The sequence below is a fragment of the Onychostruthus taczanowskii genome, unplaced genomic scaffold (genome assembly GCF_017590055.1).
Source record: "Onychostruthus taczanowskii isolate IOZ18803 unplaced genomic scaffold, ASM1759005v1 scaffold24, whole genome shotgun sequence".
Classification (NCBI taxonomy): domain Eukaryota; kingdom Metazoa; phylum Chordata; class Aves; order Passeriformes; family Passeridae; genus Onychostruthus; species Onychostruthus taczanowskii.
This window is the reverse complement of record NW_024499684.1, coordinates 4,589,633-4,616,777: the sequence shown is the minus strand read 5'-3', so window position 1 is coordinate 4,616,777 and position 27,145 is coordinate 4,589,633. Positions and strand designations below refer to the sequence as shown.

Sequence of the window (27,145 nt, the reverse complement as noted above, 5' to 3'; positions counted from 1 at the left end):
AGCAGCCCAGGCTGCCCCAGGTGACACGGCCAGAAAAACTCCACAGGCTTCCCGAGCTCCAAGCAGGAGCAGGGGATAGTCAGCAGCATGGCTGAGATACCCACGCTTCTCAAAACGTGAAACTGGCTCAGAAGGATGTCTGACACCAGCCATGAAACTACACCATCTGGCATTTACAGAGAGATTTCCCCTCCAAAAGAAAAGGTTCCCTTCAGTCCTGGCACCTGTCACAGCCAGAGCAGGAGCCTGAGCATCATGAACACACATTAAAGGAGGTTCATGACTCCTCCCTGCACTGGCAAAAAGCACAAGTCTGACAGCACCAAGGTTTAGTCTTTCTTCCCAGCTGGGTCACTGACAGCTCCACTGCATCCCACCACAGGCATGGCTTTGTCACTCCTGAGTGTCCCTGCTGGGACAGCCACACCACGTCCTGCTGGGGCAGAGGTGAGTCCTGCTCCCTCCAAGAACTGAGGTGGAAAGCACAGTCCCTAAGGAAACAGAGTGACAAGTCTCCAGTGTGCCATTTTGAAGTGCCTTTTAAAATCCTGTGTCTGCTGCCCCATGCCAGTGAGGAAATACTTGTCTCTGAAATACCATCCCCAGTGTAGGGGGACAATGGCACCAGTACTGAACACAAAACAAAACTTACTTCTTCTTGATGTTCAAAAATATGACCATAGGCAATTCTGGCCACAAAACCTTTTGCTAATCTGCCTATTACACAATAAGAGCATTTTCCTGATCAAACACAAAACTAGCAAAATAACCTGCAGAACTGCATATTTGCACAGAAAAACAATCACACAGCACAGCCAAAACAGACTCCATAGGAGTTCCAAACTTGCTGGGGATTAAACAGAGCTCCTCAGCCAAAATTAACAACTTCCTTGGCAGTGAACCTCATAAAGCCACCGAGTTTGCTACAACAATAGGAAGGCAGCACAGCACTTCCCCAGTGCAGAGGCACAGCACAACCCATCACCAACTAAAAAAATTTTAAGAAAATAACTGCAGGCCAAATTTTGCACTCAGTCACAACTCCTCAACCTTGCTTGAATCAAAGAAGAAATGCTTTCTTTAGATTTCATTTCATCAAAGAAGAAATGCTTTCTTTAGATTTAGAAATGCAAAGTGATGTGGGATGCTGGGTTTGAGCAATAACCACTATTTCAGAGAGTCAGAGCAAAGGGAGCCTCTAAGAGAAAGCAAGCAGGGAAAACTTGCCCTAAAACAGGATAAAAGTAGGAAGTGTGTCATCTTTTCACTGTTCTTGATTTTTGTCTAAGCATTTACATTAAAGCAGAAATTTTATTTCTGTGCACTATGTACACTATTTGCACATCTTTAAAAGATGTTAGATTCCACAGGAATAAAAGTTGGGGCTTTTTGGGTTTTTTTGGTTTGTTTTTTTTTTAAATACAACCGCTCCAAATCATGGTGCTAGAAAGGCAAAGATTTTTCATGAAGCCTGCACTGGGATTTTTCAGTGGCAACCTAGTGAGTGGCTGCAGTTACAACACTCTTTGAATGAACCCCAACCTAAACTCTTGTGTCACCAATGTAAATTACTGACCTATTTTTCCAGACGAAAAGTATGATAAAATGAAATTGCAATGAGTGGTGGAGGAGATCACAGTAATCCCAGAAACCAAATAACTCCTTTCTCCTTCCACTCAGTCCAGGCACCACAGCTCAGAGATGGGGGAAGGCAAAGAGCTTCCCCTCCCTTCTTTAAATCAACCCAAACACCTCCAGACTGACAGCAGAACAGAAATAAATTATCTTCCTCATGACAGATGACAATCAACTGACTCAAGCAATCCCAGCCTAAATTGTTTTGCAGTCATGTCTGAAGGATGAACTATGACTATATGAGCTAGAAGGATATTAAACAGAATGCTTAATAAAGACTGGGGGCTAAATTTATAAAATGAAGAAGTCAAAAAGGCTGATGTAATCTTATCTGCGCCCTCTCATGCCTGAGAAGGGAAGAATGAGTTCAAGAATGTTTAAAAAACCTGATATATAATGTCTGTACCAACTTCCTACTAGTGAGCTGAAGGAAGTGCATGGGCAATTAGTAGCCCTGTATGGGACGAGGCCAAAATGTGATCTTGGATATTGGCACAACCAGTTTCACCACTAAGAAACCTTCCAAATATTTAAAATATTTCACAGCAATATCCACCTGATTACTGCTTGCTGGGGAGGATTCAACAAAGCTACAGGAATTTCAGCTCATTCTGGATTGCATTGCTGAGATGAAATTCAGGCACAAGTCACATGAATTGCAGTAAATCAAAGCAGCTGCTTCTAAGTACAGCTCCTTAGAGGGGAAAAGAAAAACAAGGAAAAAAAAAAAACAACACAAAAACCAAACTCAAGCTTCAGGACAACATCTTTTATAATAAACCCTGGAGAAAATTGAAATGGCTGCTTCATTTTAGAACAGTGTTTAACCCTTCTGTTAACTGCAACACTCAAAGCATCACCCTGCATTAAGATTCCTCCTCCCCTTAAAAGTAAATGTCCTGAAGGTCACAAAAACTTCAGAAATTAAATTCCACCCTTCCTCAGAAAAGGAGGAGTAAACAATGGGGTTTGAAGCACAGCCTAAGAGAGTTCAGTAAACAAATCCCATTAACTTCAGGGGGACATGAAATTTCATTTCACCACCTTTGCAAATCCAGCTGGAAACACAGACGGACATTGTTCAGAACATCTGGCTATACAAATAAGTGTTGTTCGTTAAATCATTAGACTTAAACACGTTTTGTTCTTTATAGTCTGGAGGGAGGAAATGTTCTACCTCTTCCCTATAAATACCCTCTCCCTTTTGGCTCCATGTCCCAGATATTGCCAAATAAGGGAAACACAGTTCCCTTCCTTTGTCGGTGGTCCATGTTATCTCCTCCTAACTGGTGAGGATCCACTGCTTATCTTGCCCTGAAGCTCTCAGATCTTGGTGTAACTCTTCTCCCCATCACAGGCATTTAATCAGAGAGCATTTAAGCAGGATGAAAATGTACTTTGTGTATATATATATATATTTTTTTTTTCTGTTGGGTGGGTATCCATAAATTATGTAAACTCCTAGAAAAGGATTCGGATTTCAGTCTTCTGGATTTGACTGTCAGTTGCAGCAGAAGCTGCAAATTCTTGAGAAAATATGAAGATCCTCTGGGGGAAGAGGTTGTGCCTTACATCATTCAGCACTGACTTCCTGATAAATGATGGAGCAGACAGTTTAGCCAGCTCGCCCTGCCAAGGAGATCCTGCTGGCAAAATGAGGCAAGGGAGGGATAAAGCAGATGGGAATAAAAATATGAGAGCCTACAGAAACTGATCAGGATTGGGAAAAACAGCTTTGAGGTAAAACACCAGCCACTGCCAAAAGGGTTTATGAGCCTTAATAAGGTCAAACACGAGCCCTGGAGCCAGATTCCCTCACTCTTTACTAGATATGCCCTACATGTTCCTCAGTGGACTTTGAGCTGTGTTTCCTGTAGTTAGCACACTTAGGAAGATTAGGGAGCTTCTAATGAGATTTATTTTGTCCCAGCTGCTGTGATGAGACTGAAAAATGTAACCAGAACTGTGGTGACCCATTCTGCCCCATGGATGGCTCAGAGTCATGGATGCCCAGAGCAGCAGCTCTCAGAGCACCTCATAACCACGCTGGACCATTTGTATCCACACTACCAGGTGTTCTTTTGCATTTTCAGGAACAAAATTCTGAACAAAACCAAGTTTGAGGCATTTCCATTCTCCTTTACAAAGAGCTGACATTGAAGATGGGAGAATATTGTGCAATTAAATTAGGAGATGCTCCCACTTAGCTGATGAAGAGAATCCCTTATCTACAACTTCTGGTGCCAAAGTTATGAAGCTGGTTCTTTAGTCTTTCAAGATAAGCGCATAAAAATAGAGTGTATCTCTTCTCTCCCTGTGTCAGCCCTTCCCAGCTTGCAGAGCTCTGTGCTAACAAAGCAGTGTGCTGTGAAAGAAGGGGGGACTGCCATGGCATTCAGGCTTCCCATGAACTTTGGGTTTGTTCCTGCAGTATGGATACAGCAAGAAAATACCTCCCTGTCTGTGACAGGTCACGTGCAGACAAGTTTTCACAGGCTGGCAAATTCCTGGAAATTATCTGCACACAGGCAACTTCTGGGAAAGAGTTGGTCAAGATGCCTGAGCAGGAAGCACCCACAGGCAGCTCAGAGCAGAACACTGCTGGGTTTGGAGCTGGGCAAAGCTGTGGCAGAGGCAGGGAGGGCACTGGGAGTGCACTTGCTTTCCAGCACCACCTGTGATATTTAGCTTTTACCCTTCTCCATCAAAGCCCCCATGACTGAAGCTAAGCTTCAAGACAGCAGAGGAAACAGATTTGTTTCTCTCCCTCAACAGAGTTTATTTCAGTGAAGCTGGATAAACATTTTAGCCCTTCTTCTTGCTGAAGAAAAGTCACAAATTAAGCCTGATCTGGATAAATTCTTGCAGGCACGCAGAACTTGGGACTGTACTCTACCTGAACCCTGCAATATGTTTCTAATACAACCATCAGTCTATATAAAACTCACTTAAGTGGTTACTTTACGTAGCTATTAGGCAAAAATATTATTTGGTGAGAATCTGTGTGGCCCAGCTAATGGAGTTCAGCTGGTACACAATGGTGTACCTGACACTCACAATCACTTTGTTTACTGAGCAGTTCACAGCCTATTATTTCAGAGAAAATACCAAAGATAAAGACTGTTGAAGAAGCAGGCATACTTCCAAATAGAAACAAACAAAAGCACAAGCTCAGTCATGATGTGGGAGATAAGGTCAAGGCACGAGAGTATCACATTGGAAATTCTGGGTGCTGCAAATGAACACTGGTTTCTCAAGTTCAGACTATGCCCTAATTAATGCATCCTATTTCCTCTCATGCATTAAAACTTACAGGAAAACAGCACAGAGCACAAAATCTATTTCTAATGAGATATAAGTCTGAAGAATTCAGACAAGTAGTATTAATGGCTAAAACTTAAAAAAATGCAGTAGGAACAGTAACACTATTTAGATTTCATGTTTGATGCTGATCTATCCTCTCAAGATTCCACACGTCTCTGGTTACAATAAATATTATGTTTCATGTTGCATTATTTGGTATAATACTAAAATTCACTCAACCTGACAGATGTCTTTTACTCTTCTGTGTGTTTTTTCAATGCTATTAATAAAATCACTGTGTCAGTTTTGACAGATTGTCTCCTGAAAACAATCTTATTGAAACTCCTTATTTTATAGAAGCAAGAACATTTAGGGACAGCAGAGAAGATGCATTTAACATAGGGGTATTTTGTATAGCAGCAGAAAAAACATTTATGACCAATTTTGTCTGCAGAACATTTCTACATTGTATAACAAATGTCTATTAGCATGTACCAAATCATCAGTTCCCAGCTAAAAGAACATAAAATTTACATGTATTGCCAGTGTTTCTCAGCCACTTTGCTTACATGGACCAAAAGTGATGAAAATACTCTTCTAAGCTTTTAAATCTCGAGGATATACAGGCACAGATAAATGTATGACTCAATAAGCAAAATGGATTCAGGACCAAAATAGAAAAGAATTGACAGGATCTAGAATGAGTAAGAAGAGGAACTTCGCCTTGTTCCTGTCTGCACTGAATCACAGCTCCTACAATTTACCTCTAATACACAGGCTCTGGATTAAAACAACAACTTGATACAGTTAAACAAAAACAGAAAAAAACCCCACACTTTTTTCATAAGTATATTTAGATGTTACACGGAAGATGGAGAGAGAACAGGATGGGGCTGTACCAAGAACAGCTCGGCTCTGGTTTTTCATGTGTTACCCACTCTGCATCACTCACTAGCAGCTTGCAGAGCATGCCCCACCCCATTCAGGGATGCCTGAGGGTACTTCTTCACCTCAGAACTTCTGCTTTGCTAAGTTAAGTACTTACTGTAAAATGTTTTCCAATTAAAACCACCATTGTCAGGAAGTGCTCTTGCCAAGCCCATTTTCCAATGCATTGCCCTCAAAGAAATGAGCACACAGAGCTCCCCACAACTCCTGAGAAGCTTCAAGCAGCAGGAATTTGAGGCCATGGTTTTCACCTTTCAGAGTAGCTGGAGGCTCCTTCAGTGCACGAAATCAGATTTACAAAACCTCCACAACAGGAAAGCAACAGCTCTGAGGTTTGTACACATATGACAGTGGAAGCTGATGATCTGTCAATAGCCTTCAACAGCTCTTTAATTAATTGATTTTAATCAATTTTAACTATTTTTAACTTTAACTATTAATTGATTCTGGTGTTTTTTCCTCCCTTCTCCACGTGTAAAACACATCAATGCCACAGAGCAGTGAAGTGCACCCCAAACGCAGTGCTCCTCACTGGGAAAACAAATGTGCTTTTCAAAACTGAGTTAGATGAGTTCACAGACAACAGGGCAGTGAGTGGGCACAAGGACTGGGCAGGACTCGACCCTTCCTGTGCCTGCCAGGTCTGGATGCTGCTGGAGGAGCCAGGAGCACCATGTGCTCCTCCTCAGCATCATCTTCACCACATCCCTGGGCTAGAAGGGCTGATCTGAAGCCAGATTCTCTCAAATGAGGATGAAACCTTGTTCAGGAACACTTCCACAAAGGCACACAAGGAGCAGCCTGGAGCCAGCTCCCTGCCCAGGCTGGCTCTGTTTGTTCTGGCAACCAGCTCCTGCACAGGATGCACACAACAATCCATTGCCCACTTCCCACTTTTAGCCATTTCAAGTGGTTTACTTTCGGCTGTCTTAAGCTCTTCAAACTTCAAAAAGGATTAAAAAAAAAAAAAAGATTTTTATCTCATTAGAAGAGAGGAAAAAAAAAAAAGATGCTTTATAAGGAAATAGGCAAAAGCATTGTCAGAATGCTCAAAACTGCTTATGTTCCCACAGTACTTGCAGCCACACACAAAACTTCTTGAACTACCAGATCCCTGCATGACCAAGAAGGGAGCCACTGAGTGCATGAGAAGGAAGTGACTCAGACTGAAATTCATAAAGGACAGCATGAATGGGACAGGATTTCCGCTTACAGCTCTTTTTACATGGCAAGGCTCCTTTACAGAAAAAAACCAGCCCACAAAAAACCTAACCCTGCTGCCTCCTGTACCATTCAGTTTTTAAAACAGGTCTGTGGAAAAGCTCCAATATGGATTTTAAATCAGAATCCCAGTATCATACCTCCACTTCTACCTGTACAAAACACCATCCATCATCCTACCAAAAGCACTCAGAAGAATTGCTAAATTTTCAGTCAATTATAAGCAATCAGTTTTTTTTTTGTTTTTTTGGTTTTTTTTTTGTTTTGTTTTGTTTTGTTTTTGCCTCAGAACAGCCTATTTCCAACATAACTAGAAATCTTTATTTACAAGTGCACCACCCAACACAGCATGATGCAGTCAATGGAAAAGGTCAGAACTGCACTTATATCCCCAATCTGAAACCATGAATTTCCTAGTAAAAAGGGGATGCTGCTGTTACAGAACCACCCTGGGATAAGGGTGCATTATAGAAGCACCAACTTATTTTTAATGCACCATCATGTTGTACAGAGGTGCACAGGCTGGATCCACAACTGGAGAGGTGACTGAACAATAATTTAACAATAATCCAGAGTAATTTACTTAATTTCAGTACTGATCACATTCAGAATTGGTGATTTATAACCCCATTTCTTCTACCAGTGGTGAAGCAGATTTTTGGGGAAGCCTTCCTTCTTTTAATATTGGAAGGAAGCTGAAAGTTATTGATACATGGCAGAATTTTCCTTGAGCACTTACTCAATTTCATGGGCATAATACATGAAATGGGAATAGATTTTGATGTGAAAACTGCATTTTAAAGTTAAATATCACACATACTGTGATTTTTCAGTGAAAAGGGTTGAGTTGTCCTTGCATTGTACGCTGGACATTTTCTTCAGTATTATTCACATGACCCCAGAATGGTTTGGGACCTGAAAGATCCTCTTGCCACAGGCAGGGACACCTTCCACTATCCCAGGCTGCTCCCAGCACCATCCAACGTGGCCTTGGACACTGCCAGGGATGAGACAGCCACAGCTTCTCTGGATAACCTTTGCCAGAGTCTCCGCACCCTCACAGGGAAGAATTCCTTCCCAATATCCCATCTAACCCTGCCCTCTTTCAGTTTAAAGCCATTTGCCCTGTTCTGTTACTCCATGCCCTTGTCAAAAGCCCCTCTCCAGCTCTCCTGTAACCTCTTTAGGGGCTCTAAGAGGGGCTCAACCCCCTCAGTCTGTGTTGATAAGGAAGGTGTTCCATCCCCTTTATTGCTCCTGCAGCCCTGTAATAACCCCATTCCCAGCAGAGTGGATGTGCTGAGGAAGGAGTAACACACCCCTCAGAGAAATCACCACTAAAACACAAGGAGCCAGACAAGCATCACCTTAAGCACAAGGGCAGCAGATCCAAGAAGAGAAACTCCTATCTTCCCTGTCACAAACCCCCTGTGTGCATCATCTCTCCCTGCTGACTAAAGCAGACACTCCAATTGCCTCTCTGAGCATCAGCCCAGGAGCAGCTGGGACTGCAGGGAGAGGTGCCCCTGGCGAGCTCCCACCCACACTTCCAGCACTCAGGCAGCTCCTAAATTTTGCTTCAGCCAGCCCAATCCCTAAGGACACCAATCACTGTCAGGCTGTAGCACTGTGTACTGACACAGGCTGTGCTCTGCAGCAACCGGAGCTGAGCCTGTGCAAGTGCCTGCTCCAGCTGTGTCTGGGGCTCCTAAAGCCCCCTCCCCTGCCAGCAGCTGGATCCCAGCATTGCTCCATCATCCAAACACCCCAAAGAAGCCAGCTCCACTGCAGGAGCACACACACCCCACAGCCAGATAGGAAATGACAGGCCCTCAAGCATATCACAATCCCAATTCAAAAATCCACACAAACAAAGCTCTCAGCTCCAGCTCTCCTTCACCTTACTCCAAGTTTTACTGTAAATTCATACATTCCTACTCTCCTCCTAAAGAGTTTTTTGGTTAAGTGGTTTTCTAAATAAAGACTTATCCACAAGTTTTATACATCTATATACACATTTTTATATATTTATGTATCTAAAAATAGGTTTTCCAGGCTATTCTGCAATTTTGGAAGCAGCCACATAGCACCATCAAGTTTTTAACTATTAGCAGGCTGAACAGATACACATCCACAAAACCTGTAAGTTTAAACTCCTTTGCTACTTGTTGCTTCTGACACATTAATTGTTTGGCTATTCTAAAAACTGTCATCTTAGCAGCATAAATCAAATTAGCAACTGTGCCCAGACTGCTGTTAAATCTCACCCTAATTACCTGTGTGGCCAGGTTAGTCAGGTATTCATCAATAAAACCCCAAATAATTAGAGAAGAAACAGAGAAGGTAAATATAAAGCAATAGATATGATTAGAAGCTTGTAAATATCAAGTGGGAACTTATTTTATTTTAGGGAGCTGCTTCATGGGAGCCTTGCAGAAACCTCTGAAACCTTTCTGCAGAAATCTGAATGAAAGATTACATGTATATAATAATACACTGATGTCAAAAACCTCACATTTAAACCCACAGTATCTTTTATTTTTTTCCTTTTAATATGAAAAAAATTCTCCTATTCCTGCTCTGGCCATGAACTTGCTGCAGAGCAGCTGATGCAACTCCAGGGCTGCCACTTCTGGGTGCAGATGCAGAACCTCATTTTAAAAGGCAGGAGGGTGGGACAAGGGATGCTCATTTGCACAGCCTGCTGTTAGGGACTTTTCCAGAGCTGGGGGAGGACTCCATCCCTTGCTGTCCCCAGTCTGAAGGCACTCTCTGGCTGACAGGACTGGATGTGCTGTAGCCTTGACTCCACTGATTTTCTTGGCGTTCTAAAAGCCGTCGTGCTCTTCCGCTGCAGCACAGCAGACCAGTCCAAAGCAACGAATTAGACAAACATAAAGGTTGCAGGAAACCCTTAGATAAGATGCTTTTAAATGATTTCTAGATTATTTCAGAAGTGATCAGCCAAGCTGACTCAGTACCCACTGAACCAATATTTTAAGACTATACTTTTTTCCAGGTCTTTTACATCCGAGCATCAAACACCTCATGTATTCCACCTCAAATAAACACCTAAACATAAATAAGAACACTAAAGTTCACATAAGCTGATTGGCAAGAAACAACTATAAAGTCCAATGCAGTGATTCATTTTCCTGGATTACAGCATTCCCAAATACAGCTCCTTGCTGATTCTAAAGACCCTGAAGCACGTATGCAAATCCTCATTTCTTACCACGCCAGCAGCATTTTTCCCCCCTCTTTGGCTATTGATACAGTTAATTTTCACAACTATTTCTTTCAGTTATGTCTCACTTGTAAAAGTACAGAGGCATATAAATACACACTATGGATAGATAATGGAAAACCTGTGTTTTATGCATAAATTAACTGAAGATATTTCAGAGTGTCCTACATTATGAATATCCTGGACATGCTGCTTTGGTTACTACATCAAGGTTTGTTCAGGCAGCTGCTGCTGTAGCAGTCAGCAAAGAGACAAGTAGAGAGGAGAAAGGCAGGTGGGGATAAGGGATTATAACAAGTTACTAAACTAAATTTAGGTAGAACTGTATACAGAATAGCTTGTGATAAATGAGATTTGATTACAGTAAAGCACTGGGTTGTTCATCTACAGTTTTAAATTTTTAAATGGCAAGTCTCTGAAAATGCTGAAAAAAATTATTTCAAAAGTGGCCAGATTTATTTGACCACTATTTCCAATGGCTAACATGAAGAAATTTCTTCTCACTTCTGTTTTCAACTCATCTTACTTTCACTCAATTTTCACGTAAAAACCTCTTGGTTTTTCAGTCATCACCTCTAAACTTTCTAATAACTTTACCAGGTTAACCTAAGATATGCAAAATAGTGGCTCCTAGTAGTCAGATTTTGGTTATAGCTTAATTGTCCATGAAGTTTTTTGCAAAGTGCCAAGATGCTTCTCCGAAAAAGCAAAATAAAACCAAGACCTCACCCATAAAACACATTTCTGCTTCCAACAGATAAAAACAGAACGATGCTGCATCTACCAAGGGAGCAGTCACAAAAGATGGGGAGGCACTGGGCTCACCTTACAAAACAAACACAGCCTAGCAAGCCCGGCGTTGGGATTTAAGTTCGCACCGTATTAACGCGTGGGTGGGAGTGTTTCTTGGCACGGCCACTGGATCCGCACAGAGGAGGGTCACAAGCCGGAAAGGTGCAATAAAAAAGGAATTAAAAATAAATAAATAAAGGCCTCTTTTTACCGTGTGGGTCTTGTTCACTTGACTTTGGGCTGCTCCTTGCTCTGCGCTCCGGTTTCTTCAGGGCCGGGGCTGCCCCGCCGCCGCTGCTGGCCCCGTTGTGGCTCTTGGCGTAGCCATTGTACACCGTCGTGCAGCTGCCTATATGGCTCTTGTAGATGGAGGAGGGAGGGCTGTTCAGGCGGTTCTGGCGGTCAATCTGCCTGTCTTTGAGTTTTTTGTGCTGTGGTTTGCTGTACTGGTCCTCCCTGGTGATGTAGCTGGACATCCCATATAGTGGTATGATTTCTGAAACGGAACGGTTCACCCGCGTTAACTCAGAACAACAAAACAACTGAGGGCTTTTTTCCCCAGAAAACCAAATTTCTGGCTATGTCCAAATGAAATTACTCCAGATGTTCCTGGACGTTTTTAAAAGAAAACCCTTTTTTGCAATGATTTTGTATCAACTGTGCTCCTTTGATGACAAAATTTTACTTTGGCTGAGTATGTAAAATGCCTCTTATTAGGGTGATGTTTTTCCCTTCCTATTCAGTCTTTGTGTTTCAGGGACACAGATTACAAGCAAAAATCCAGACAGAAGTGATCTTTTGGAAAAAGCCTTCATAAGCTCAGAGCAATTTAGCATTTTCTTCCTCAGGATCTGACTGGACAGAACAAGCTGAGATGTGCTGGTTCCAAGCTGCCAACCCTGGATTACATGCAATTTAACTTCTCAGTATAAATAGACTTAACAATCATGTCAGTTGTGCTCCACAAGGAGAAAAGTGCAACATGAAGTAGAAGCTTTGGGAATTAAAACTATCTCTAAAAAGTTTGAGAATTATCATAAATATCATGTACATTCTTCAGTTCATTAAATACAATCCCCACTTCCCCCTCCACAGATGACTCTTTCCTAAGCTAAGGCAGGTCAGCTTGCAGGGATCACAGTATTTCCTGATTTTTTCTATAATTCAGTCTTCTTTTTTGCGCTTCACTTTGGGTGTGAACCTTGAAAATACCATGTCCAAAACAGTTTTGTCTTTAAAAACAGATACTCATAGCTAAAGCCCCCACTCAGGATATTAAAGGAGGCTCCATCCATGTAACAAAGCCACTCTGTTAAATTCTCCACCTCATTCCTATACTCTTGGTTCCCCCAGCCCTTAAACCTTGCCGAACACAGGTGTCAAAGGCCATTCCCAGTCCCTTCCTCCCAGCTCACCTTGCTCTCCATATATTGTTGGGGGAAGATGATGCTGTGGGAAGAACTGTGGTGGCATGTCCCCAGGTCCAGTGACAGGAGGGTAAAAGGCTGTGTGGGAGTTGTGGATGAAGTGGGGATGGTGTGCCAGGTAGGGGGGCAGGTGATGGGTTGGCGAGATGGCCGAGGGGTAGCTGGGAGGGAAACACTCCGGGGACTGCGGCGTCACCACCACCCTCCGGACGCCCGTGCTGTCCTCTATCACCTGCAGAGAAAGGAGCACGTCAGGCAGCATCTGAACCAGGCACACCTCTGAAACAGCACTGTTTACAGCTTGTCCTCCCACTGCAAAGCAGCTGGTCATGGGGTTTAGCTTCACGAATAAACACAGTTCTAAAATTAATATCAGCAGAAAGAACCGCGGTGGTGATGTGGCTTTTCCTGGAGACTCAGATATCCACACTGATCACTGGGAGCTGTACTGCTGCTAGTGATAACTATGTGGGTTAAGGGACAGAATAAATAACCTGCATTTAGGGAGGAAAACAATTGAAAAAGGAACACAAAGCACCAAAATAAGCATACTCATTGGGACTGACCTTACATTCTGCCCATAACATTTCTACCATGGATTTTGACAGCACCCTGAGAATGGAGTGAGTAACACTTTGGAAAGCAGCTGGCACTGCTGTTGTGGAGAGGCTGTGTGTGTGCACACCAACATGTACTCTGCAGGTACCTGCTGTGCTGGCCTACATCTGCAAAGGAGCTGCTCTGTTCATAACAGGTAGCTGCTCAGGACAAATCACAGGGCAGAGGGTTTGTTTCCGTTACAGAGCTGGCCTATACATCCACACAAATCAGCCCTGGGATATGCATAACTTGGCCCCTAACGCCATAATCACAGCATGTAAAAACAGATGTAGGAAGGTGGAAATGTGCTTAGGCTGAAAAATGTTTTTCAGGTTATAATTTTTCCAGAGTTGTATTTCTGGAGAACAGTCAACCAGCCAAATTTCAATCCAGACTTAGGAACCAAGCTTTTCTTGAAGCTCATCCAAAACACTTCTGCCATTTCTTAAATTAAAAAATACAACCACGTAAGAACCATTACTCTCCCTTTGACTCCGTATGCTGGCATGCACGAGGTGGAAAAGCATGAAGGAAGCATCATTTAATTTCATACAACAAACAGGTTGCTGAGAACCTCATTTTCTCTAAACTGACTGATGGCACACAGATGGAGCAGTGTCTGTGATGAATATGTTGTATGATATAAGTGCACCAGAGGCACCTGCTGCAAGATGCTGCCACTCTCAGCTGATTCCCACACCATCAGCTGGGGTTATACAGCACCAGCAGAGGAGACTCTGCTGTGGATTGCCCACACTCCAGTGGCTCTCATCACATCCCAGTGTCTTTAAACCACAAAGGAAAATCTGTACCCTGGAGCAGAGGAATGGCACAGTCACAAAAGACCAGCCCTGCCCAGGGGCAATGCCCACAGCCCTGAGCAGAACTGCTCCAGCAAACAGCTCCTGCCTCAGGCACCAGCTGAACAAGGTATCACAGGGGAAAATCCACCTAGGAGTGGCTGACCCAAATCCTGCCCCAGGCCATGTGTGCCCTCAGGTTCTGTGCATTTATGCCTGTTAGCTATGGGATGTGACCATGGACACAATTGCTGTGGCTTGGCTGGCCTCTACAGAAGACAATTTCCTATAGAAAGTTAATTCAGTCACTTGTAATATGTCACATTAAAAATACATTGCTTGCTGAGTAACCAAAATAGTAATTGTTTGGCTTAACATACTTCATTCTACCCTCAAAATTTACGACTTCCACAAGCAATTTGTCAGCTGCCAGCTTTAAATTTCAAAGACTTTACAGAGTCCTCAGAAGACAGCTGAATCCCAGAGATTCAGACTATCACATCCTTTCAACTGCTGCATTTTCAGGCTTCCCATCTCTGCTACTGGTTCTGCTCCACAGCATCTCTTATCCTGCTGCCAGGTCTCAAACCTGCACTCAGAAACCTGGAAAAGAGGGAAATCCTTTTGCGTTTAGCACATATTCGAAAACCAGAACTACTTATCTAGGACTGTGCACAGAAATGCTGGATTTAACTCCCAGACTCGAATTATGCTGTAACTTAACTGAGAGAGCAAATTCCTACATCCTGATGTGAGAGGTTTTCATCGTGGCTTTAACTAGTCCAAGCCTCAAAGCCAACTCCAAACTCTTATCTCTGCATCTAGACCAGCTACATGTGCCTTTTGTGCTCTGGTGAAAGATGAATATATTAAGGAACAGATTTAGACAGAAAGTTTGTACACTGAGCAGCACATAATGTAAACCATATTTTAAATTATTAGGATTCAGCTTCCTGAGCTATCATCTATAAAGCAGGGAGGAAAGCTCAGAGTCCTGTCAAAGACCTTTTTTGATGAAATTACCCTGCTAGATGAAGCTATAAAATATCAACAGGATGGAGAGAAGCCAGAGATGAGGGGATAGAATGGAAAATTTCAGCTTGGAGGAACCTACAACCACCAACTATTCCAACTCAAAGAATGAGCCAGCCTTCCAAATTATTTCAGTTGAAAAGCCAAGACACTAATATCTTTTATTTGTTTCCTCCCAGGCCATGAACGCTGACAGCATTCTTGTTATTCCACGTGCACACATTACAAATGAACACAAAAACACAGGGGACCTTGCAAAACCCACTTTATTTCCCAATCCTACAGGGCATTTTCTCTCTAAACTAGGAATTATTGATATATATGTACACTTCTGAAGCTCTACATACAATCTTTAAATACACTATTCTGTCCTTAACAAATCAAAGTTGGTAATCTGATTTCTGTGTTATATGCATCAGGTAGATATAAAGACTGGAGATATCCCTGGATCTGTAAAACCTGCAGTGAGTCGATTGTAGTAGTGCCATTCTGGGAGACAACACTCAGTTCATCAAAGATAGATAAAATAAATTTTGATCCATTAATGAAAAAAATAACTTAGCAGAGAGGTTCAACTTTGCTATTTTAAGAAGAAATATGCAATTTTTGTATCTGTATAAAACCATTTGTCACAAAGATCATAAGTACATCTGGAAATTGCTAAACTGTCTCTATTTCAGTGCGAAGAATCAATAAAATCCTAATCCCTTTAAGGTTTCTAGATGCAATGGGAATATTAAAAGTAATTGCTATTACTAATCTTAGTGCTTTATATTTAGAGAAAACAAATACCTCTGGTCATTTGGCACCTAGAAATAAATTTCCATTATTTTGTGGGGTTTTTTTCTAACAGTTAGTAGGTAAATTGTTTTTTGCTGGTATTTTTTGTGCTTGCTCGTGTAAGTGGCATGCCTCCTCAATAACAATACTATTATAGCATAGTTCTGTGTGGGTTTTTTTCCCATATTTTAGGGAGCTTAATTGCTACATGAGGTAGGTGATGATCTTTCAGGGCAGTCTGGGTTAACATTACTCATACACAATAAAACTGCCTCCCCCATTGGTTGCCACATTTGGGGAATGCCATTTTAAATGTTATTTGTTTTCCAGTGCAGATATCACTGTAGTAACTAGAGATAATTCACGTATTCAAAGTACATCACACTGGTCCATGTTGTCTCATTTTTCTCCACTAAAATTTATTATCACACTCTAAGGAAAAAGACATGTTAATTGTGCACAAGTAAATTGTATCTGTATTTTTGAGATCTAGTTAAAGAAACAACCACCCTCATTCTGTAACACACCTTTACTGAATGAGTTTATATGGTAATTTCCACTTATTTTCAAAAAAAAAAAAAAAAAACAAAAAAACCCAAACAACCCTTATTTCAACTAAAATTTAATACGTTAGATTCAGCAAGGACATCTGGAGCATGGCCACTGGGTGGACCACAACCAATACTTCACAAATTTCATAAACTAATTTGCAACTTCATTCATAAATCAATCTGTACCCAAAAACAGTACAGAATGAGCTCATCCACGAGGCACTTGGATGTCAACATTTTATTTATTCATTTAATTTCTTAAAGATGCCAATCCGAGTTCACGCCAGTCGTGGCAAGTTTGCATCACTATCTTTAGAATCCATCAGTATTAAATCAAACACCAAATTAAATCTATACCTTCCATGTGGAAAATAGACAGATAAACATCTAGAATGCTGGCAAGCGTGTTGGGGTAATTCAAATCTAGAATGATACAGCTCTTCAGTGCCCATGAACTCAAAAGGATCATCATTTCATGGCTTGCTCCATGTGAGATCTGCACAACCTTCCTTCTGTTGAAAGCTTTAGTGAGGATCATCCTGTTAAAGGATTGGCTGCAGTCTACAAAATACCCAGAGCAACTCTGTGAGCAGTAAGATACAAAAACAAGGAGATTGCCACTAAAACCTGATGCTAGCCAAACTGCTTTTGGAGAAGAACACCTCTCTGAGGGGACAGGATGTGCTAAGGACCAAAATCCTGATTTTCAAGGATGGGATTCATTTTCTACCATTTTCAATGTCATTTAAAGTCATTTCTCTTCCCAGAAGTTATGCTTTAGTTCTGCAAATGCCATGTGCTTGGTGCAGGAATATTGAACTGCAGGACCACGGCTCACATTGAAAACTTCAGACCACAGAAACTCCATGGGCCAAAGGAGGTTTTTCAACACATGTGCACCTCATGGTCCAACCAGTAAATTTGTCCTTTAGTCTTAAAATATCTGTGGCAGAGAGCTCATATTAACAAACCTGTAAATAAAATCAAAAGTGGAGTTTCATGCCAAATTTTTTGTCCAGCTACAGAAAAGCAACCTCTCAAATTCAAGAGGAATTGCTCCAGATTTATTTCAGAGAGAGCAGTCCTCAGCCAGTAGCACTAAACAAACACATTAATGATCCTGCTTTTTGATATTTTCATTTCTCTAGTTCTCCTGATTAGAGCACTTCAAACCCTCCTCCTCTCCTCCCATACATACACTGAAAAACAGGAGCAACCCATGAGGACATCCACAAATTTAACACCTTAGCCTCCAAATCCTTAATCTCACGTAACAGTTAAAGCCAAAAAAGTTGACATCACACACATTTAATGCAGATTTCTCTGCCGTGTCACCTTCTGGAACCAACTTTGTCCACCAAGAGCACAGCAAGGAGTTTCTCCTCTGGTCTATATTTATCTAACCCTTAGCCCACAAAGAACTGCAGGGACATGAACCCTGATCTGATAGCTCCTCTCTGCCAGAGGTGCACAGAGGTTTATCATAATGCAAAATACTGTCTCTTTCAAGAGCTGGTCTTTTGAGAGCAAAACCATAGCATGAAAGATTTGAACTGGATGTCTGTATTTGTTTTCTATTATTTTCCTGGATTATTTCCTGCCCTGGCTAAGCCTCATCATTGGGAACATCTCCATAAGACCAACAAACCCAGCTCCTAGTCACAATTATTAAGCGGTCCTTGAAGTCTAGAAATGGAGTCTGTGTTCGTGCTGCCTCCAGTGGGGCTGACCTTGCAGGGCTCACATCCTCCTGCCAATTTTTCCAAAGAGGTGATGAAGCACCACATCAATCCAGGGTTGCAATCATTCGATAACTCATGTAATATTCAGGGCTAACACAGCTCACACAGGCTTGGCATAACAAAATGGAAATAAGATTTCATGCCTTTTTTTAATAGGCACTGTTGCTTCTCTGCAGGGGCATTGCTTTCTGCCTGACTCTTAGATGTACACTTTGGGGACAAATCAAGCCCAAAAATCAAATATATTTTGATTCCTATCCCAGAATGCATTAATTTGCTTTATGGCCTTTCCCTTGACGTGTTAAATTTAAGTTGTGTTCTAACGGTTTATCATAAAAGACTGGGTTTAACTATGAAGCAATAGACAAAAGCAAGAGCAAACAAGGCAGAGACATTTATTACAACAAAGAGCTAGTTTCATTACTGCAGACTTTCAACTCCTATTTAATATGAAGCAGTCTGAATGGCAAGAGACTCACCACAGAACAGAACACACATTCTGCTGCAGAAAAGTGCAGAATACAGAGTTTCCCCCTATAACTTTACAACATATTTCCAGCTCCCTGGAAAAGTTGCTTCAGAAGAGGGTTTTTGGTTGAATTTTTTTTCTGGTTAAGGAACTACTTAAAGGCTTCTTTAGTGGAATTATTATGGTGCCCCACAAAAAGCTTTGCAGAAGAACTGAGCTCAGACAGAGATACAGCTGGAAGACTTTCACCCCTTTGGTTTGGAAAGCATTCCAATTATACCCAACCATTTATCTCAGCACAGAGGTGGAGAGGTATAAACATTTTAATATTAAAAAGGTGTTAAAAGTTATTTCAAAGGAAGAATAAATCTTTAGATAAACCTCTGCATGATATGGACCAGTCTATTAAATTTCGTGAGCCCGTGAGGAGCATTAAGAAGCAAATGCTGCCTCAAAACTCCAACCACTCCCCTTGGGAGGGCTGAGGAGCAGGAGGACCACCCTGACATCCTGCCCTCTCTCCTAGGCTGGCTAAGAAATTCCCTCTTACTTGAAGCATGTTTTCACTCTGTTCAGAAGTCAAAATACCACAGAGTGATTGCAGTATTTTGTGGGATTTAAGTATGACGCCATCCACAATTTTTCAGAATTACACAAACTCACATGTTTCCTGGGGAGGGGAAGAGACTCCAGGACATCATCTATTTTCTGCTTAACAAGATGCCAAACTATATCTAACAAAAGTTCTTATGCTATTCATCAAGGATATCTGAAATACTTTGTGTACTTTTAAGGAAGCTTTTGATCCAGGTCTCAAGGAAAATGGTGACATTATTGGATTTATTGTATTGATCACAGCTGTCATGCCTTATATCAATCTTTTTTGGTTTTTGTTTTTTGTTGGTTTTTTTTTCCTTACCTCAGAAAGAGTCCAAGCTTTTCAGAAGATGGAAGGAACAGACTGGTAATCTGAGTTTATTTACACAGAAGAGCAGTAGCTGTTCAAGAGTTCCAAAGCCTAACAGTTTTGCAAAACCTTTTCCATTTTTTCCATAAATAGGTAGTTAAATCACATTTTTTCTTGAAAACACACCAAAACCCCCAGTTCTTGCTATGCTGCGGGATTTCTGCTGGGAAGATACCAAGGATCAAGTGCATATTTTACAGCTACAGGGGCTCCTTCTCTCACTTCCATGGTCTCCCACCCCTTCTGACTGTCACAAAAGAACTTGAAGCATTACCCAACATCAAGGACTTCTCCCCTTCTCACAAACAATCCAAGCTGCATTTATAGGCTCAGTCTGTGTGCAGTGCTTTTTCTGGTGCCCAGCCCCAAAATCTACTCCAAATACCAGGGTGTGAAGGTGCACATCCCTGGTCACTCGTGCAAATGTGGGTGTACTATCAGTCAAGTGCACGAGGCATGAAGATGCGTATTACCATTTTCATTAAAACTTCTAAATTACACTTCAACCAAGTAGACTTCTCTACGTGGACCAATGTTTTTTGCTTTTACATTTTAAAAATCTTATTCTTTTATTAACAGAAGTGTTAATTCTTCAAGAAGCATACCTGTGAGATATAACCAGGAGGCACATGAATAGGGGGAATGGATCCATTGGGTGACATCATGGGAACCTCTGCTGGTCCTAATAGAAAGAGAGTAATAAGATATCAGTTTTTTTCAGTTAAAAAAATAGCATAATGGCTTAGAAAAGGTTAAAAATAGCTTTACTTTTGAAGCCTGCAATAACAAAATGAGCAGCTCCACTAATTTCTGGTATATGGAAAATGCCTTGTGCCATCATTCTGAGAATAAGATCATTGTTCAATGACTTTACCATATATTCTGCTGAAATAATATTTTCATCATAAAACAGCTAGAACATAGACTTTATATTACCCACTGATCAACTTATACAGCATTAAGCAGTAACACAATATGTTCTTTAGCAGCCCACAATTCCTATATTGAACTCTGTTTAAGTTATTCTTGTCAAAGACATAGGAGCAGGGAACAAAGCAGAAACTGTGTAGCCTGGAATTAGGCAGCTCCCAAGGAAAGCGTCCAATTGTAGCAAAAAAAAAAAAAGTCACATATGTGAAAAACTATCTATCTATTTAAGAATGCACAAAGACCAAATTCATTATCTCAGCTATTCAGACTAACCTTGGAATGTGGTTATACAAGCAAGAAGCTTATGGTTTCCACTCTGAAATCCAGCCCTGAACATGCAAGTTCCATTTTGAGGCACTGAGTACAAGTACAACAAAGCAAGTGCCATAACCACTGTGCTTCTGGAAATGGAGCCTTACAGCTAAAAGAAAGTGTCTAGATAAAATGGAAATAGTTCTCTCAACTGCTCACTGATTCACCCATTAACTTTGGGAACATCACATGGAGCAGTCTGTAAAATGAACCCCCCAAACATCAGACAGCTGTTTGCAATCAGAGTTTACTGCTTGGAAAAGAAAAATTAATTTCATTCCTTCCTTATTACATATTAAAATCTGACACTGAACTGTTAATTAGCCCATTTGCCCCCATGGTCAAACACTTGAGAGGAGCTCAGCAGGACCCTGCTCCTTGTCACTGCAAACTGAATTTCAGCTTTGACTGACAACACAAAAGGAAACTCCATCACCTTCTCTGATGGAGAAGCCATTCAACATCTCCAAACCATATCACATTCTAGGGAAGGAAGCTGAGCACTAAAACATATGAAGCACTTCAGGCACAGATGGGATGCAATGGCCTGTAGGAGTGACTGCTCCTAAAATTTAGACTCATCTAATGAAACCTCCAACAACAAACTGAGTCACAGTCTGTTGTCTGATATCAGCAAAACTAGCCCACATTAAATTAGCAGTCATTCCCTCTCCATCTGCATTTTTATACTCCTGCTGCTTCTGGTACAATCAGCAGAACTTCCCTCCTCCCAAAATCCAAGTTACAGGCAGGAATCCATCTGAGTTATTTTTAGCCCCTCTTATCTTGGTTTGTTTTCTCTATCCAGTTATTTACAGTCTAACCAGCCCCTACAGCTTTTACTACTCACATCTAGGTTTGAAATATGATGAACCAACATCAAGTGTATAAGGCAAATGGGAACTCTGAAGCTTAAATTTAAACATTTTGGATCTGGTTTTGCTGGACTTCATACTTTCCTACACTTAATTATGTGCGGAAATTTACCTACACTACAGGCCTAGTAAGGGGAAAAAAGTTATTACTTATTATTCAGCTCATATGGATTTCTCTCTTACCCTGTGGCCCTCACAACAGTATTTGTCTCCACAGACAGCCAACAATTTTAGTGTCAATGGAAAAAATTCAGCCTGAGCAGTATATGATTATTGGGAAGGAGCTGCCATCTAAATGGCTTTATTTAAATCCATCAAAAATATGAAGTGACAATTGGTTCAGAACAGAAATATTGTTTGAATAAACGTGTTTTCCTAATCAAAAAAAATCTCCGCACACTTCTTTTGAGTTTTTTTATTTCTCTCTGAATCCACTTTGCTCTGTACACACTGCCAAGTTTTGCTCCACAGTAAACTGGACAGTTCATAAAAGGTAAAGGCTGATACTGTGAACATGCAATGATTCTTTTTTCGGGATTTAATCGACATTGGATTATCTCAAGAGCTGTTCAGTTTTTCAGGACAGAACATGCTTAGAAATATGTAAAATGAATAGTTAACAGTTATGCAACACATTCCTTGTCAGTGATTTCTCAAACTCAAAAAACTGCAAGAAAAACTGTTGATATAAATTTTAAAATCCTGAGTTCACCATTTAAATAGACAATAATTTAAATGCATGTAAATGTTGCTCAGTAGAATGAAGCTTTATCCATTATGTGTTTCAGCCCCTCACCAAAACTTCTTACAGTTGTATTGGCTCTCAAAAATAGCTACACTAACTTGGAAATAAACTTAAAATTGAACAGTTTTGGAGTTTCTACACAGAGAGCAGATATATATAACAAATAAGCAGCACAGCATGCCTCATATCTGTCCTTCCACACCTTGTGCCAACTGCTCATATGGAGTAGTGATCTACTTGCAGGAAGAAATCAAACTCCCACACTGATACTGTTGACTGTAACACCTCCACTCCAATAAAAAAAAAAGTAATATTGTGTTTTATCATCAAAACGTGCACCCTGCAAGATGAGTCTTAACCTTGCATATGACCCACAAACTGTTAAAGTCATTTGGATAACAGGTTTTAAAAGACTGACAGCCTGGTGATTTGCAGCTAGATTTTGTTTCCACTGCTTTGATTTCAGGGCTGGCCAAATGACTTTAGCACACATTATTGCATTCCTCTCATCAATGGTATCAAAACAACTTCGAGTGGTAGTAAAATAAAGACCCCCACCTCCACAGCTCAATGAGTCTCAGCAATTTTCTTGTTGTCCAGCCACTCCCTAATTAACATTAAAACAAAACCATATCTTGTTTGGCTTGAGTTTTGTTTGGTTGGTTTGGGGTTTTTTTGTTTGTGAGGGTTTTTTTTTTTTTTTTTTTTTTTTTTTTTTTTTTTTTTTTTTTTTTTTTTTTTTTTTTTTTTTTTTTTTTTTTTTTGTTGTTGTTGTTGTTGTTGTTGTTGTTGTTAGTTTGGGGTTTTTTTTTTTTTTTTTTTTTTTTTTTGTTTTTTTTTTTTTTTGTTGTTGTTGTTGTTGTTGTTGTTGTTGTTGTTGTTTTTGTTAGTTTGGGGGGTTTTTTTTAGTATTTTTGATTATTTCAAATAGTTTTGACCCGTTAAAAAGCAGAACTTTAGAGGAGGATGTTCCTCAGCTGCTTGTATTCACAGGTTGGATTTAAGTACTTTATACTCTTGGGAATCATAACTTTGCAGGTTTTAATTGAAGCTTGTGGCTCAATACAAAGTTTACTTTAAAGGAAAGTAAAGGAGAAAAGGTCCTTCCATTCTGTCAGAGATGCTGCACACCGTAGTGAGGTTGCTGGAGTACTTTTCAAACCTGTTAACAAATGCAGATTGTCTGCTGAGTTCCTCATGAAACTCAGCCAGCAGTGCTTGGCCACCTCTGCTGACAAAGCCAGTGGCCAAATTCCACCCTGAGCTCCTTTCCCGGGAATACAGCACATCTCTGGCTCCTGGAGCGCTGCCCTGTCCAAATGCAGGTGCAAGGAAATTATTCCCCCTCCTCTGAAAGAAGAGAAAAGCAGAAGCCACCAGGCTGGAGGCACAATGTCCACCTCAGCAGGCAGGGGACAGACCCCACTTGTCCCCAGCTGGCAGAGCAGTTTTCCTATTTCCAACACATTAATATTTAACAGAATAAAACTTGGAATAAGTAAAAGAAGCAACTCAGTCTTATACAGTGGCAGAACTAATTAACACCTTGACACCCCAGTCTGAGCCCCTCCTCCTCTTCCCAAACACCTATTTCCTTGTGCTGCTTTGTCATCCCTCTGATGGCATTAAAGCTGATTATTTTAACCATGTCAAATAACCAGCAAGGTTTTGCAAAAATATTGCCTTTAACAAAAACCACCTGCACACTCAGTCTAACAAAAATGACAACAACAACCTATTCCTTCTTGTGCCATGTTTTATTGGGTGATTTTATTGCACATCAAAACAGGGCTCCCTTCCACCTCTGTCTCCCACTTGCCCTGGACGTTCCTGTCAATCAGAGACTGACAGTTCTTCAGGTCATTTTTATTCCTTCTGGAATAATGTCACAATGTACTTGAGAAACTTCTGTCCCAAGATTTTCAAAGCTAATTATAGCCTGGGTTGCAATCCATGACAATTTCAAAATTCTTGTACAAAACCAGTTTTGGAAAAAGTATGCTTTTTTCTTGTTCCCTAGTGACCTTTAATGCACGCATTAAAGATCACTTTAATCAGTTTTCTTTCCTTAAATTATAGAAGCCAAAATCTGGCATTTCAGTTCCTCCAGCTACAGCAACACTTCTTTTCCATTTCTCTCCATCCACATAACATTATAGGGCAAAGAAGTCATTTTACCACACCATTATCATGAGTGCTTAGAGAGCATTGCTTTTATTTATTATGTCCCCTGTAGAATATTTTTCACATCCAGCTCCAGCACATGGGCATATGTTTTACACAGAGTTTCTAGCGTTTTGCAATTACCAAACTCTACCAGGCTTTGCTATGAAGTTCCCATTCTGAGAGCAGTTACTGGAAGTTTCCCGAAGTTCAGGAATTTCTCAGCCCTGTTTCCAGCAAATACATACCAATTTACCATTTCACACCACAATACCTGCACTAGCAGAGAAAACAATGAAATTTAGGGATTTTACCATTTGAGTTTGAAAGTTAAGAATCCTGCACATTTAATAACAAGAACCTACTAAGTGAAAAATTAAATCCAGGGAGGGTAAATGCCTTAAAATGTATAAAGCTTAACAATTAAAATTAACCCATGAAAAATTATTCTGCCTCTCCCTGATCCTCAACAAAACTGGTATCACATCTTTCACATGTGGCACTTCTCAGGAAGTAAATCTATAGAGCAAAAGGTGTGACAATGAAAAGGAGCGATAATTAAGGGCAAATTGGTCTGCTTTGCTAAAACAAATGACCCAGGGCTTGCTGACCTTGGCTGGGACCCAAGGGTTTGCATTTTCACATGGATGAGCAGCTGTTCCGGAACAATTTCCTCAATGAAACAAGCACAAACAGGCTCCCTGTCAGGCACACGTGTCTTCTCCCTCCACTTGGTTATTCTCAAAGCAGCTTACGGACTAAACAAGGTGATGACAAGGAAAAGAAAAAAAAAAAAAAAACAAAACAAAACAAAACAACCCGGCATCCTTCCATTCATCTTCTTTCCTCTGCAGCAGATCTGTGGGGAGCATTCTTCCCAGCCTTTTGGCCACAGCCTAGAACTCTTAGCACCAGCAAACATGAGCATATCAGAGCATTTGGTAAAAACCTTTAAAACAGGATGTAAAGAGCTTTCATATACCAGTATCACCACAATTTTGAACTGCACTCTCTCCTGGACAAGAGTTAATTTGGCCACTAACTTAACTCTGCTCACATACAGTACAAGGCAGAGTCAACTCCCAGGTGTCTATTCAAGTTCCTAGGACACAGATTAAATCTGCTGCTGATCAAGGTCTAAATACTTCGTCCTTAGATCAGTGTGAATTTGTACATTAAAGCAGCTCTGCATTACAGAGAAAAGGAGTAGCAATATTAAGTGCTTGAAGGGTTGACAGCTTTAAAAAATACCTTTGGAGAAGTCTGAAGTCTGAAAGGGCAGGAAAAAAGTCCCATTCAATGCTGCATTCAACCTGCCAATGGCAGGGTAGTGAAAGGTGCTAAAATAATGTTACCTGTGCTTTGATAAATGCTAAGAAACGTGTCCAGCACTTGGGCATCCCCATGGCACCAGCTCATGCCTGAGATAGGCAGAGTTTTATCCTGCTTCTCCCTATAGATTTGTCAATAATTTTAAGATGACCTCATCTACACACCAAGATGTGAATAAAAGGATGACTGCAACATGACCATTCACATTCTGGCACCTCAGCTGCTTATTTTATATTCAGGTCACAGTTTAGTAGTATGAAGTGATTCCTTCACCTTTGAAGAGTACAAAAACGTTACCAAAACCCTCAAGTTTAACAGAAATGGCTCCATGAATTTCAAATTACCTTGGCTCCTGCAACACATTACTGTTTAAATGCAAATGGAACAGCTAAAATGAAAAAGAAAAATCAGCCTGAGAAATCCTGCAGGTGCATGGATTAACCACTGAGCACAGTCACCTCCTTATGTGCACACACTGTTTGACAGTGGAGATTGAAGCACTTTTGATGTAGGTAACACACACTTCTTGAACTCCTTGTGACTTCTACGACCACTTAATGCTTTTTTCTAAATCCCAGGACTACAAATATAACAGCTCTTTACTCACTCTCACAGACTGTCAAGTCGATTTGCCGTAAATATAATTAAAAATAAGATGCCAAACCAATGCATGTTATAAAAAACACATTGGTGTTTTGGAGTTTCAGCGCAGAATTGTTATTTAGACCAAACTGCAAACCCCAAACACTGGAATGACACGTTCAGCCCTTGGACTCTGCAGCCTCAGACCCCACAGCACCAGCCACGCTCCAGTCTGGGTTTGACTGATGCTTTCAGCATCAAAGGTTTTGCAGACAAACTCATTCAACCAAGCATCCAATCAAACTGCTCAGAAATCTGTGCCAAACGCACCCAGCAGACAGCTCCTGGAGCATTTTCTGGCTTATTTACATGACAGCACCTTTGCTGTTCACACTGGAGCCTCCTGGAAGCTGCTGGCCGGTGTTGGCTGCCTGACCTGCCGCACCTCCAACCTGGAGTTAAACAACAGCACCCCAACTTTCATGTCAGAACCTCAAGATTCCTCCTCAGCAGTGTGTGTCTCCCAGATGTTGTATTCTGGTTTGGGGCATTTTCTAGAAATAATGCAGTAACCTGTAAAAACAGGAAATTAACTGAAAGCTATCAGCTGCCCCAAACATGCCCTGTCCAAAGCTACCACACAGGACTACAGCAGTCACACAGCAGCACTAATCCAGCTCAGTTCTGAGAGG

At 41.1% G+C, this 27,145-nt stretch overlaps 1 protein-coding gene across 2 annotated transcripts in view; it reads right to left on the bottom strand.

The window, feature by feature from the left end:
* FNDC3B (fibronectin type III domain containing 3B) overlaps positions 1–27,145 on the bottom strand; it is a 149,599-nt gene that overhangs the window by 73,636 nt on the left and 48,818 nt on the right. Inside the window, exons 1-4 of one of the 2 annotated variants that reach the window (XM_041405890.1) lie at positions 25,151–25,224; positions 20,120–20,196; positions 12,562–12,805; positions 11,358–11,642 (exon numbers count right to left, since the gene is read on the bottom strand). In XM_041405890.1, the coding sequence (XP_041261824.1) occupies positions 11,358–11,642; positions 12,562–12,805; positions 20,120–20,179 (589 nt within the window). In that variant the 5' untranslated portion in view covers positions 20,180–20,196; positions 25,151–25,224. Of the gene's footprint in view, positions 1–11,357; positions 11,643–12,561; positions 12,806–20,119; positions 20,197–25,150; positions 25,225–27,145 lie in introns of those variants that run through there. The other variant, XM_041405889.1, reaches the window with a different exon arrangement.